Below are 15335 nucleotides of genomic sequence, written 5' to 3' on the forward strand. Positions count from 1 at the left end.
CTAGGGTCAAATCTAAAAAATCGTTGCATATTTTATGCCCCCCCCCCTCCAATGTTGATTGCATATACAACGTTTCATTAAAATATGTTTAAGTAATATTGTTCTGTTCATTAAAAAAAAAAATATATATATATATATATATATATTTATATATATATATATATATATATATATATATATATATATATATATATATATATATATATATATATATATATATATATATATATATATATTGGATTGTTCGCACACATTCATGCAATGAGATGATCATAACTACCAAGTTTGGTGAATTTATGCCCAACTGGTTCGGAGGAGACAGCATAATTGACAGATGGACAGATGGACCAATGTTTTGGTTCAACTTGGCTGGCGGTCAAACCACCAACCTCCCAGACTCAGAGCTGACACTCAAACCATTACACCACCGGGTCGAGTTCAATGATGATGTGTACGAACTTCAACAATAAATACAGAATACTGTAGTTGCAATCACCTCATGCGGTCCATACATTAGGGAAACAAGGAAATACTACCCAAATGACAAAATTGAAACACATGAATGACTCGATTTATTCATGATTTAGTTAATAATATTTAGGACAAACAGCATTCCTGAATAGTTGTTTTTATAAGAGCAGCCTGGTGATGGCAAATCAGAGTGAGATTTTTCAGGTGAACATCAAACCTGGCCAGCTTTGTGTGTGTGTGTGTGTGTGTGTGTGTGTGTGTGTGTGTGTGTGTGTGTGTGTGTGTGTGTGTGTGTGTGTGTGTGTGTGTGTGTGTGTGTGTGTGTGTGTGCGCGCGCGCTAATCTTACATGCTTGTAGAGCCGCCAATCCCAAACCATTGGAATTTGATGTTTTGAGTGAAGGTTAACAGACCCCATGTAGGGGTCTTTGAAAGGGTCGACGTTGTAAGCTGGCCCTCTCATATATTGCAAGTGCACCTGATGTTGGACCCAAATGTAATATGTTGCCATCTTACAATACAGGTTTTGCGGTCACCAAGATATTTTGTTTTAAAAGTTACAAACCGGAGGCACAAAACCTTCATGATGACCCTCATCGAGCGGCAATATTGAAATGAAACCATAATGTTGGCAAAATGTGTAAAACTTCTTGAAATAACAAGAACATCTGCATTATCAAACATTGCAAAACAATTAATGTTTTGAAAAACAATCTTTCCCTTTGTCCCTTGATTATCAGCTGATCAAGAAGACCACAACTCCAGAAGGTGAAGTGATCCCGGTCCACCAGCAGGAGATATGCCTTGACAACCGAGCTGCACCTGGCTCTGTTCTCCTCATTTGCCCCCTTGTCGTTGCACACATCATCAACTCAGACAGCCCACTGTTCAACTATTCTGCTCAGGATTTGCAGAGCTCTGATATTGAAATTGTGGTCATCCTCGAGGGAGTTGTTGAAACGACTGGCATCACGACCCAGGCCCGAACCTCATACCTGCCTGATGAGATATTGTGGGGCAAACGATTTTCCCCCGTGGTTTCCGAGGAGGACGGTCAATATTCTGTTGATTACTCCAAGTTTGGAGACACGGAGGCTGTTCCTACACCACGCTGTAGTGCCAGTGATCTTGAAAGGCTTGATCTATCAGGTCTCTATCCCCCTGTCAGAGAGGCAGAGGTAAAGTAACACACACACACACACACACACACACACACACACACACACACACACACACACACACACACACACACACACTTTTTTGTTTACTTTTTAAGGTTTTCTGCCATACATTTATCGCAGTTTGTTGACCTCTCTTAATCATTTCCATTTTGGTGGACCAAGTAAATACATCCTGTCCTTAACATCCCCACCTTCATAAACAATTCCCAGAGTATTTCTGGAAAGAACCAAAAGGCGAATGTAAGAAAGTGTTGCATTTGCATTCATCGACCTGTGGTGGACGTAATGAAAAGCTTTGAGTGCTTATTGTTCCAGCTTTAGAGAAACACAAGAGATAACTGAAGTTTAATTTCGCGAGCAGGGTACCCACCCTTTGGGCGATCATGTTCCAAACATGCAACATGTTCTTCTGACGCCTATTTTTATTTTGGCGGTGTATAGGTCACTGACAGCTCTGTGTAGGCAAAAATAAATAACCCTTGTTATGTGCATGAAGCAAAAACATACCTACTGCTTATAATTCAAATCCCTTACTGTACTGGAAAACGTGGGGCAGGAATACTGCACTGTACATGGCGGAGTCTTGGAATACCCTCCCCCACCTGGAGGCGGCGCGACACGATACACATTTACATAGAGAATTTGCGTCCCACCCCCCTCATCCCCAAGACCACTAGCAAAGATAAAAACACCCAGGACAATAATTGGGGTCATGCTGATCCTCTGTAGCACGTCTGGATGTAATTGAGCCAGAACACGAGGAGTAGCCTGACAAACAAACCCACAAACACCGGTCTGTGAATATATAGTAAGGACTAGAGGACCCGTGAACCCGTTGGGTTCCGGTTGTGACAGCAGTTGATGAAAAAAAATCATTTCAAAAAATAAATAAAAGATAGCTCCAGCGAACTATACCGCTGAGGTTGTTTCCATTGATAAAATTCTCCCGAAGAGTACTTGACTGAATCGGGAATGGATTTTTAAATAATTTTTTTCGTTGCCCGATTTGAACGAAACTTGATACTGCACACCGCAGGTGAATGGTGAGTAATGTGGCCCTAAAATTTTTGCTCTATTGCGGACCATTTTGGCTGTATTTCGGGAACATACATACATACATACATACATACATACATACATACATACATACATACATACATACATATATATATATATATATATATATATATATATATATATATATATATATATATATATATATACACAAGATGAGAGTTTTAGTAATATACTCGACGACCCTTGAACCCGATGGGTTCCTATTGTGACAGCGATTGAAAAAAAAAAATAAAAAGATAATAATAAAAAAAGATAGCTCCAGCGAACTATACCGCTGAGGTTGTTTGCATTGATAAAATTCTCCCGAAGAGTACTTGACTGAATCGGGAATGGATTTTTAAATAATTTTTTTCGTTGCCCGATTTGAACGAAACTTGATACTGCACACTGCAGGCGAATGGCGAGTAATGTGGCCCTAAAATTTTTGCTCTATTGCGTACCATTTTGGCTGTATTTCGGGAACATACATACATATACATATATATATATATATATATATATATATATACACACAAGATGAGAGTTTTAGTAATATACTAGACGACCCGTGAACCCGTTGGGTTCCTGTTGTGACAGCGGTTGATAAAAAAAATAAAAAAAAGATAAAAATAAAAAAAGGATAGCTCCAGCGAACTATACCGCTGAGGTTGTTTGCATTGATCAAATTCTCCAGAAGAGTACTTGGCTGAATCGGTAATTGATTTTTTTAATAAATTTTTTCATTGCCCGATTTGAACAAAACTTGATATTGTGCGTCAATGTGAAAAAAAAAAACGGAGAAAAGAAAGTCAAATAAATTATTGTGCGTAATCTTCTAAACACAATTTTATTTATCAATTAACACGGAAGTATAAGATCAAAATGCCGATGTTTATTTTATGCTTAAAAATATATCGTTCTTTGTCTATACTAAATGTTTGAGATTTTTAAATAAATTATTTCAAGAAAAAAAAGATAGCGCCAGCGAACTATACCGCTGAGGTTGTTTGCATGGATCAAATACTCCCGAAGAGTACTTGACTGAATTGGGAATTGATTTTTAAATAATTTTTTCATTGCCCGATTTGAACGAAACTTGATACTGCACACCGCAGGCGAATGATAAGTAAGGTGGCCCTGAAATTTTTGCGCTATCGTGTACCGTTTTGGCTGTATTTCGGGAACATACATACATACATACATACATACATACATACATACATACATACATACAAGATGAGAGTTTTAGGAACATATAGATAAATTAACTAAGAATATAATTAATCCACATCAACCTTGAATGACTCATGATGTGAAAATCCTACTATATTAAATACTGGCAAATACAACCTGTCGCTTTGCTGATAGGGGTGTGAGGGGGAGGGGGTGGAGAAAGGGAAAAGGAGAAAGAGGGGAGAGGGGAGGCAGAGAGGACGGAGGGAAGGAAGGGGCGGGGAGACGAGGGAGGGGAAGCGAGGAGTGGGTGAAGAAGGGAAGCCAGGAAAAGGAGAAGAGTGAGGAAGGGGGATGGAGGTGGGGAGAGCAACGCCTCACAAAATGTTGCTATACACTGTGGAAGAGAGGTGTGAGAGAGGTGTGTGAGAGAGAGAGAGAGAGAGAGAGAGAGAGAGAGAGAGAGAGAGAGAGAGAGAGAGAGAGAGAGAGAGAGAGAGAGAGAGAGAGAGAGAGAGAGAGAGAGAGAGAGAGAGAGAGAGAGAGAGAGAGAGAGAGAGAGAGGAGTGCTGCATTTTATTCAGAGGGGGTAGTGAAGAGGGGACAGACAGAGAGAGTGGGGGGTGGGGGGGGGAGAGGGGGGGAAAAAAACCAAAAAAAACCAAGAGAGATAGGTGAGAGGTGGAGGTGGCATTAGCAAAGAGAGTGATATGTTATGCTTAATGACCGAATACAAATTTTTTTAAATCTCATGTCAGAATAGCTGTACCCATGACGACACAACAGAGTTTGTAATGTTAACCACAAGCACATCACAGATACCAATCAACGACACACACACACACACACACACACACACACACACACACACACACACACACACACACACACACACACACACGCACACTTCTGTGTGTCACGCTCCAAAATTACCCCTTACATCCTGTAATCTCTATTTTCATTGTTCTTTCCCATCTCCATCACCTTACCCTTGCTCAGGTTAAATTCCATCTGCCAGTCTTTTTCCCAATCTATGCAAATATCAATACTTTCCTGTATCTGTTCACCACCCCCTCTGCTATCAATCTTACCTCCAAACTTTGTGTCATATACAAATTTGGAAAGCTTAATATTTACCCCGTTATCCAAATCGTTGATGTAAATAATGAATAGTGATGGTCTGAGTACTGATCCCTGAGGTACCAGGCTACTTACATCCTCCCAGCAAGACATCCTCCCACTCACAGCTACTCTTTCCTTCCTCCCACTAAGCCAGTTTCCAATCCAATTAGCTCCCTGACCAGCCACTCCACAAGCCCTCACTTTGGCTAACAACCTCCATCCGATGTACCTTATCAAATGCCTTCTGAAAGTCTAGATATACTATGTCCACTGCCTTTCCTTCATCCACCCAATTAGACATTGCTTCATTGAACTCCCAAAGATTTATTAAACAGGAACTAGCTTTGGTAAACCCATGCTGACAACCTTTAATTAGTTTGTATTTATTTAAATGGTTCCTCATCTGGTCCCTAATTAATATCTCCAACATCTTCTCCACAACTGAAGTCAAACTAACAGGTCTATAGTTTCCTAATTCTTCTCTGGATCCTTTCTTAAATAATGGTGTTACATTTGCTACTCTCCAATCCTCCGGTACCTGTCCTGACTCCAATGAGCAATTGAAAATATCCGTTAATATCTCGCTTACCTGCTCAGCCACTTCCCTCAATACTGTTGCAGACCCCGGATTGGGGGCGAAGACCATAAGGGGTGAACTAGCTCAGGTTCCCACCAGATTCACCGGAATCACAGGCCGTCGCACACGAACAACTTTGTGACACGGCGAGTCGCTAATCGACCACGAATGCGAATAACTCGACCACATGACTTAGGGTCCTCTGTCTAATACCGTTTACCTAAAGGTCACGTGATCTCATTACCGGGGAACACACCCTCGGTACACACTTTCTTAAACCGGATAACCTTAACAGATGAGATGCAGCCGAGTGGAACTGCCAAACATGGACCCGCTAGGAAACAGATCGTTGGGGAATAACATCCCGGTTAAACTAGGGTGCGGGCCATGCTGGACCAATGAAAGAGAACACGAAAATGAGCTGGGAAGATTTCTATACGATGCATTTATCTACAACCAAGCGAGGATAACGATGTGGCACAGTGAATGGGGTTTTATTTTATGTACAGCAGGGGATAGCAAGGAATTTGTGGGGTGTGGCAAAAGACAACAACTTACAAAAGCGGATACAGAGCAGGATTATCTCGACTACCTTCTACAATCTTACTTCATCTAAGACAGGCGCCATCACACACACACATGTACGCACGCACACACACACACACACACACACACACACACACACACACACACACACACACACACAAACACACAAACACACACACACACGTGAGCAAAGTTAGACAGCCAACAAAGAGAGAAAAATGTGAGGATAAGTGCCCTCAAAATACCTGGCACGGTTGGCTGACCAACGCGGCCCAGGATGCTTAGGGAGGGGTATGTGGGAAAGATACTGGTGTCTATGGTGTGGGAGTGGGAGGTGCGATGTGAGGAGTGCAGTGTCGTGCAAGAGGAAAATGTGATTGCGTATCAGTAATGCGTTCTTCTTTGTGCGTCCACCATAGACGGGATAGAGGGGTGTATAGAGAGAGAAAAGAATAGAAGTGTGAGAAGGAAGATCCCTCACCAAACCGTGTAAAGATCTGTATATGTAAGCGTGTACCTCCTTGGGACGCTCCGCCTGAGCGTTCCCACCCCGTGATATGGCGCGTTATCTCGATATTTATTTGTCGGGATTCGTGGCAACATGCACTCTGCATTGGTCCGCCGTCTGCGGCCAGTGGTGAGCCCGTCTGGCTTCGCGGGGGTGGTGGCATGTCGACAGCATGGCAGGGAGTCCACTGAATGAGCTCTCGAAGGACGGAAGCCGCACACTAAAAATGTTCTACCTTAAAGAAGCTCTCTCAAAGGCGGTGCTCCTTTTATAAGCCCCATGCGAAGGATGGGGCGAGGACCGGAAATTGAAGCGCTGTGGCCCAAATCCCGCTCCTCTATTGGGCCACAGCGGCTCTAGCCATGCCCCACCACCGGAAACCGGCTTAGATGCCCACCAGCTTCGGCACGGTTTGGAGCTCCCGGCTTTAAATGGTGAGCATGCGCCTCGAGCTGGCACCCCGGCCCCGAACGTGCACTGAGTGTAGTTTGAATGGAGGATGGTAGTGGACTTTCTCTGCTACCACGGGCTCCTTCAAGAGCCACAATGCACATTCGGGACCCGAACCAAATTCCTGGATCACCCTTCCCGTGACCCTCCTCATTGCTTACGGTCTTGCCATGGTCTGATGGATGTATGAGGGCTGTGATAATTCTATACGCTCACCCGGGACGTTCCTGGTGAGATGTGGTGGAGAACATAGCGTCGGTAGTGTGTTTGAGTTCCGCGTGGCGCCAAGAACAATGGCCGACACCACGTCATGCTCAAAATAGAGTGGCGAATTGTACAAGGGGGTGCGGGAGTATTTTTCCAGGGTGCGGGAGGCGTCTGTGGTTAAGATGGTGAGATTTGATGAGTGAGGTGAGGAGTAAGGTGAGGTTCCGGTTGGGAATTGGCACGCAGATTTGAATGGAAAATGGTGCGCAAACTCCCGAGGAAGGTTGTCTTGTGTGCAACGACGAGGATGATCCGAGCCACAGAAGGCATTGCGGTGTGCCTATTAAAAATTGTCCATTGAATGGCGTGTGTGCTTAATGTCACCCCTTTCTGTCGATGCAATGCTGTCCTTTACCCAGACTGCTCCTCCTCCTATTCCATCCTTCCGATCACACCGATACACCTTGTTGCCTTCCAATCCTCCAGTTACTCTCCTCCTTAAACCACGCCTCATTCACTGCAACTACATTGTACTCCTCGCTAGCTACTTTGGCTTCAAGCTCTTCCATCTTATTATTTAAAATCCCGGCATTGGTAGAGAATATATGCCTGGTGTTGGCTTATTGGTTAGGGGTGGCGGGCTTTGGATCGTGAATTCGAATCCCGCTCATCTGTTGAATTAATACCAGGTGGGGTCAACTCGACCTGTCATCCTTCCGAGGTCGGCAAAATGAGTGCCAGCTTGCTGGTATCCTGTGTCGGAGTGGCGACCCGTCCAGGATTGTGCCCAATAGCCAAGGAGACTGCTAAGGCAGCACCAACACTCTGCACAGAGTGTGGTCCCAATCTCCTCCTATAGAATATATTTAACTTTTCCCTTCCTGAAATTCTATTTTCTTGCCTGACCTTACTCATCCCAATGACATCATCCGTTCCTTCCTTTATAGCTTCTCCACCCTCCGCTGACCTAAAAAAAAAGCCTGAATTCCTTCCTCAATTCCCACTGCAAACCTTGCTGCTGCCTTTCTATTTAACATCTGGCCATCATTCTGGAAATACTCCCTTTGTCTCCAAAATGATTCCCACTGCTTCTTCAATGTAAAACCTTCCTCCTTACACCATTCTTCCAGCCATTGGTTGACTTCCATCACTCTGCTCATAATTTCTCAATTGTTTCCTAATCTTGGGAGAATCCCAGAAGACATGACCTCACAAGCATAAGTGTGAGGAAAACGACTTTGTGATGAGAATGAAGCGTGGTTGATAAATCTGATCATCCTGCTCAATAAGTGTGATTGTCCCACGCGTAGAATTTGATTTTATAATAATCTCATTTATCTCCTGGGCTGACATGATGGCCTGGAGGTTAGCACACTCCTTTCTAAGCTGTCCAACCAAGGTCGAACCTATCATCATAAAATTCAGTTCTTAAAAGGAGTGCAAGAGGAACCATAAAAGATGTGGAATTATCAGCAAAAGGGGGTGAAGGACACAATCCGAATGGAAGTTCTAATCCCCCAAATGTGTACAGATCAGTCGTCAGAAACATGGATGTACATACATTTACTGTGTGGAAGAGACAAGTAAACACCAAGCCTGGTGTAAATACCAAGCCTGGTGTAAACAACAAGTCTGGTGTAAACAAATAAACACCAAGCCTGATGTAAACAAGTAAGTAAACAACAAGCCTGGTGTAAACACCAAGCCTGATGTAAACAAGTAAGTAAACACCAAACCTAATGTATACAAGTAAGTAAACAACAAGCCTGGTGTAAACAAGTAAATACCAAGCCTGGTGTAAACAAGTAAGTAAACAAGTCTGGTGTAAACAAATAAACACCAAGCCTGATGTAAACAAGTAAGTAAACAACAAGCCTGGTGTAAACAGGTAAATACCAAGCCTGGTGTTGGCTTGGTTGGTGGTTAGGGTCCTGAGTTCGAGCCCCGTTGGCTGCTGAATTAACATCAGTTGGGGTTGGCCCAACCTGTCATCCTTCTGAGGTCGGGGAAATGAGTACCAATGTACTGGTAGAGGGGCACAGCATCAGCGGCACTGTCGCACCCCACCAAAATGATAACAACCCAGCAGCCAAGCTGCCAAACGCAAGGTAACTGAACATACCTGAGGTCATCAGGTGTGCAGTGTAAAGCTGTCGAGGACACACTGTAGGAGCTCCAAAAGAGGTCACAGATGTGATCCACAAAAAACATCAATGCGTCTATTTATTACGTACTGCGAAATGGATGGAACTTTGCTCTTGATCTCTCCATGCTGCTGTCCTTCCACCAATTCCCTTTTCCCAAAACAAATAATATAAACCACTTTACATTCGACACGAATAACACGATTTTAAACAAAACCTGTTCGTTCTTTTCTTTGTTTATAATAACAGGTGCACTGATCCTGGAGATAATGCAATACCAGGACAATGCGTGGAACAGACAGAGCAAGCTCGTAATCTGACTCCTCCAAACAAAAATATGTTTAATAGATAAGTCCCACGATGTGAGACATATTGGTTATTAAACCAATAAGAACAGATACTACAACGATTTTTTATTAAAGTAAAAACCAGCAAAACAAATGTCTCAAACCTTCACATCAAAAGTAGTAAACATGTTTAGGCATACAACCAAAGGGAATCACAACATGCCTCTCAACTCATTATACAAAAACATTTCTTTCTTGAATAAAGAAAGAACAAAATTCAAGGAAAAATGGTGCATCCCAAAGCATGCTGAAACCCTCGCTTTCCATAGAGCCATTTTTACACAATTTAAAATTCTCCAAAAATTCTTCCGTTGTGGTTTACAATCTTCGCCAAAGGGACCAAACAAAATCATGTCCCAACTTAAGGAAAACTTGACACTTGATCTTAGCCTTGAGAGGCCGAGAAGCGATAACTTCAAACAATCCCGAAAATGAGGGTCAATGAGAACACCCCGCGTCGCTTCAGTGGGGAGAATAATTATATTTTATTAACATAATCTCGCTTTCGAAAACATTCTCCATTATAATTATTCTGTTATGCAATTGATTAAATTGTGGATTATATTGTAAGTGTGCATAGTATTAACTTTCGACCTGGATCCAACACAAAATTCGTTTTGCGTCTCCATTGTAGACGGAAACCTGGAAGGGAGCAAACCTCAAAATGACGTCATAGTTATGATCAATGCCAGAAATAAGGTTTGCCAGATTGAATTGATGGAAAATCATCTTTCAACTCTTTCGATGTCTCTGAGTGAACAAAATTAATTTTTGAGTAAACAGGGAACTAATTAAATAAATATACCTCGCCTTTTGGTTCATCTGGAACGGAGTTCTGGGGACCTTGTGGGATGGTGCGTTGTGCGTGCGTGCGTCCGTCCGTAAACACTTGTAACTTCTCTGAATCTATACATACGATTTCGATGAAACTTAACCACAACCTTCATCACCCGTGATGGACTAAAGTTTGTTCTCGGCATGGGTCTACAGGGGGCTTAACCCCCAAAATATGTATTTGCTTTCCTCTCTGAAACCACACATGCAATCCTGATCTTCTTCTTCTTCTTCTTCTTCTTCTTCTTCTTCTTCTTGCCTGTGGCAGCTTTGCTGCCGGGGTAGCTATCATTTCTTCGAGGCACGACTGTGTCGCTGATTCAGTGCCCCTCTACCAGTACACACCAGTACTCATTTCGCCGACCTCGGAAGGATAACAGACAGGCAACCCCCTGGTGGTGTATTAATTCAGCAGCCAACGGGGTTTGAACTCAGGACCCAAGGATCCCAAGCCACCACCCTAACCACTTAGCCAACACCAGGGAATTCAGGACCCTAGGATCCCAAGCCACCACCCTAACCATTTAGTCAACACCAGGGAACTCAAGACCCAAAGATCCCAAGCCACCACCCTCACCACTTAGCCAACACCAGGGAACTCAGGACCCTAGGATCCCAAGCCACCACCCGAACCACTTAGCCAACACCAGAGAATTCAAGACCCTAGGATCCCAAGCCACCACCCTAACCATTTAGCCAACACCAGGGAACTTAGGACCCTAGGATCCCAAGCCACCACCCTAACCACTTAGCCAACACCAGGGAACTCAGGACCCTAGGATCCCAAGCCACCACCCGAGGATCCCAAGCCACCACGCTAACCACTTAGCCAACACCAGGGAACTCAGGACCCTAGGATCCCAGGCTACCACCTAAGGATCCAAAGCCACCACCCGAGGATCCCAAGCCACCACCCTAACCACTTAGCCAACACCAGGGAACTCAGGACCCTAGGATCCCAAGCTACGACCCAAGGATCCCAAGCCACCACCCGAGGATCCCAAGCTACCACCCCAACCACTGAGCCAACACCAGCCTACCCTGACCAGAAATAGCTTTGTGGAGGAAAGAAGAATTTACGGGTAGCTTCCATCTTAAATACAGAGCGGCGGTTCTGCGTAATCAGTTTCTTGGATGGGATTCGAACCCTGGACGGATCGCCACTCCAACAAAGGAAGTCAGGACAGGAATTTGTAAATTTGTTCAGGGTTTCGGCGATAGCTCGCCTACTTTTGTGCGAAGGACGCTGTGGGATCTTTAACGTCCCCCAAACAAGCTGGCAGAGCCAGAGATGTTCTGGTTATGGGGAGAAAAATTGTTAATTTCACTCCTGTTCAGTCCTTTGATCCGCAGAAGCAATGTTTTGTCTCAAAGGGACTTCTGTATCTGTGCCACCGGGAGCGAAAGAGGCTGTTCACCATGTGTCACCCTGTTTGGGGTCACGTGAATAGGTTTAAAGAACAACTGATGTTTCATTAACAATGAGGTCATGAGCTGTATGGCTTGCTGGAGATTAGAAAAATTATAGGTTTGTTCAATGACTCACCAGCTTGCTATGGCTTGCCAAGCCAACCATTCCGTATCAACCATTTCGTGAGAGTGCTTGCTTAAGTGCTTAAGCCTCTGGCGAGCGGTCTACAAGCTGCTTGGTAATGGAACACACCCCACTTCTTGCTGCTTCTGTCTGGAGGGAGTTTGTGCAGCATTGATAATAAAAGAGCTATGTTAATTGTTTCATGCTCACACATATATCTCTTTTGAGGTACGGAGTGAGTAAAAGCTGTAACACACACACACACACACACACACACACACACACACACACACACACACACACACACACACACACACACACACACAAACACACACTGCTGCCCTTCCTTCCATCTCTTTTGTCCAAGGTGGTATCTGCAGGCCTTGTGAATGTGGTGGCTGGACGGCGGAGGCTTGGATCACGTAGAAGCACATTGGTTCATTCATCTCAGGCCTCGGACACATCCTTAAAATGCAGTGGAGATGAGGACGGAGAGGAGAATCAGAAACAGGGCGACGACAGTGAGCTTGTTCAAGACCAACGCTCTGTTCAGCTGCTGGACATTCGCGGGAGCACCTGTTAGAGGTCACCAAAGTCCAGTTTAGTGATTTATCAGGACCTGTGGGTGCGAACATCGTTTTGTGTTGAATATTACATATATTTCTATTTTCCAGTCTTTATGTAGTCACCTTCTCCATTAATCTTACTTCCAGGTACCCTCTCCAATCTCCATTGATCTTGTCACCAGCACGAGTGGAAATCTCCAGGATAAAGAATAAAATAATTGATTTGCAATGATTCCTGTAATATTGTCTTATTTAACTTTTGCATAGAATGAAACAAGATTTCTCCCTTCTGTGGATCTGTTTTCCAGTGGACCCCACTCTTCTCTCCAGGGCTTCAAGCAGGTGGTGCACCACCATCCCCCCAATCCCTACCCATGATCTGGAATACCCACCATTGTCCCTGCCTCACCCAATCGTCTTGTTTGCCAGTTGCTTTTTTTTTTTTTTTTTTTTCTCTCTCTCTCTCTCTCTCTCTCTCTCTCTCTCTCTCTCTCTCTCTCTCTCTCTCTCTCTCTCTCTCTCTCTCTCTCTCTCTCTCTCTCTCTCTCTCTCTCTCTCTCTCTCTCTCTCTCTCTCTCTCTCTCTCTCTCTCTCTCTCTCTCTCTCTCTCTCTCTCTCTCTCTCTCTCTCTCTCTCTCTCTCTCTCTCTCTCTCTCTCTCTCTCTCTCTCTCTCTCTCTCTCTCTCTCTCTCTCTCTCTCTCTCTCTCTCTCTCTCTCTCTCTCTCTCTCTCTCTCTCTCTCTCTCTCTCTCTCTCTCTCTCTGTCTCCTCTTTTCCTATTCGTTCATTCCCTTACTTACTGCATCAAAGCGTTGACTCACCGCCCCGTGTCAGTTTATACCCTCCATTCACTCTTCCTTGAGCCTCGATCCTGCAATGAAAATAAGAAAACTTCATACGTTCATGTGATTTGTTCACGTAAACAATTGCATCATTTGGAATGTACTTTGACTAATTAGATACCTGTCGTTTTGAAGAGTGAGTTTTTAATCTGCATGTTTTGAGCTTTCCAAGATAATTTTATTGTTAAAATAAATTGTCAGGTCAGGCCAGATCACATCTGTGAGTTGCTGCAGGTACCATGTAAACCTGTATTAATCTGTTTCGTGGTCAGGTTGTCAGCGACTAAACCATCTCCCCCACCAGGTTTCCGGTTTCCTGGTGAGGAGGGTGTTTGGATATGGCCACCCATCAGGGTTAAAAACAAAACCTGTCAAAGGGTGGAGGCTCATCAAACATGTGGACCTTGTATTTCAAGCCTGTAAAATCTCACACTCTCACGATCTCTCTCCGAAAGTACAATCTGGCAACCCCCTCCCCTCCCCCCATCTACTTTCTCAACAATCCTCTTGAGAAAGTTCAGTCATTGAAACTCCTGGGTGTCACCATCAGCCATAATGTTCTTGAGTAAACCACATTTCAAAGTTGGCCTCCAAAGGCAGCAGTGGACAAGGCATCCTTCGTTGTACAAAGCCCTTCCTTGGCACACCTTAACTCCTATCCATGGATGCAGCGACAAGGCCTTCATCCGCAACTTGATAGAGCGCTGCCCTCCCCTCTGGGCTTGCTCCCCTGCCTTACATCTGGCTCAGGTTGACGCCATGGAAACCAAGGCCAGGTTTCTGCAGGGCACACACAGTCCACCATCAACCCCTTTCAGTGAAACTACCCAAATACAGGATCGCTGCTCACCTCCACTCATTCTTTCCTCTTTTTTTCCAACCTGTGACACCAACTTCCATATGCTCTTCAATCCCATTCTTCCCTCCAGGTTTTCAAGACAGCTGTTCACCACCATCTCCTATCATCCCAATCCAAAACCATGATCTTTTCTACCCTCGATAATCCCTCCTGCCCAACCCCTCCTCCTTCCAAATTTCCAGTTTCCCTCCTTGGAGTTTCCCTCTGTATCAATTTTGTCCACCTCATGAAGCCTCTCCTGCCCCTCATTCATCCCCACACCCACTGGTTGTCCAAGTCTTCCTCTATCTTAGACCTAAACTCTGCTGTTGATGTTGCCGCCCCCCTACCACCTCTATCAGTCCTGTTGTGTCCTGATCCATTCAGTGTACCAATGTACCAAACTCAATCATATGAAAAAGGGGGCTGACAAAAGATGAAGAAATTGGTGATAAAATGGCAATGGAACAAGAATTGAAAAAAAAATAGAGGTTGGTGAGGGAGGGGAGAAAACAATAACCTGGAAAGAAAGGACTGGGTGTGGGATGAGCCATTGAGGGGAGGAGAGATCCTGGGTTTGAATGGGTGATGACTCGAGGAGGTGCTGAACAGTCATCCTGAAGCCTTGGAGGGAGGAATGAGACTTAAATTGTTTGGGCCATAGGGGCTGTCCTCTGCAGGGATTCCAGAACCATGGCCCAGGGGTTCCTCCAAACAGGCATCATGGTGCCCTCGGCCCCAAGGCAATGCCCCCTCCATGGAACATGTTGACCAATCCTTACTCGCTTACTCTTAGCGAAGGACACCATGGGATCTTTAACGTCCACTGAGTAATTCTGGCAGACCGCAATCCCATTTAACGTCCCATCCAAGGGACGGCACACACATTATCGAATCACGTTCTGCCTGTGAAACACCAGGATGGCAGTTTATAGCTGGG

The 15335-nt window shown here is 44.4% G+C and overlaps 1 protein-coding gene and 1 non-coding gene across 3 annotated transcripts in view; one reads left to right on the forward strand and one right to left on the reverse strand.

The window, feature by feature from the left end:
• The window catches only part of LOC147013448 (ATP-sensitive inward rectifier potassium channel 11-like), a 64235-nt gene extending 51038 nt beyond the window's left edge, over positions 1 to 13197 (forward strand). The window contains exons 6-7 of one of the 2 annotated variants that reach the window (XM_085855292.1): positions 1211 to 1648; positions 12517 to 13197. In XM_085855292.1, the coding sequence (XP_085711418.1) occupies positions 1211 to 1648; positions 12517 to 12732 (654 nt within the window). In that variant the 3' untranslated portion in view covers positions 12733 to 13197. The remainder of the gene's footprint in view (positions 1 to 1210; positions 1649 to 12516) is intronic. The other variant, XM_085855291.1, reaches the window with a different exon arrangement.
• On the reverse strand, positions 9679 to 9875 carry LOC147013449 (U2 spliceosomal RNA). The gene has a single exon (XR_015051453.1). It is a non-coding gene; the product is annotated as a U2 spliceosomal RNA (small nuclear RNA).
• Positions 13198 to 15335: the final 2138 nt, after the last annotated feature.

The sequence above is a fragment of the Eptatretus burgeri genome, chromosome 14 (genome assembly GCF_056783735.1).
Source record: "Eptatretus burgeri isolate ZD-2024b chromosome 14, Ebu_testis_v1, whole genome shotgun sequence".
In the NCBI taxonomy this organism is placed as follows: Eukaryota; Metazoa; Chordata; class Myxini; order Myxiniformes; family Myxinidae; genus Eptatretus; species Eptatretus burgeri.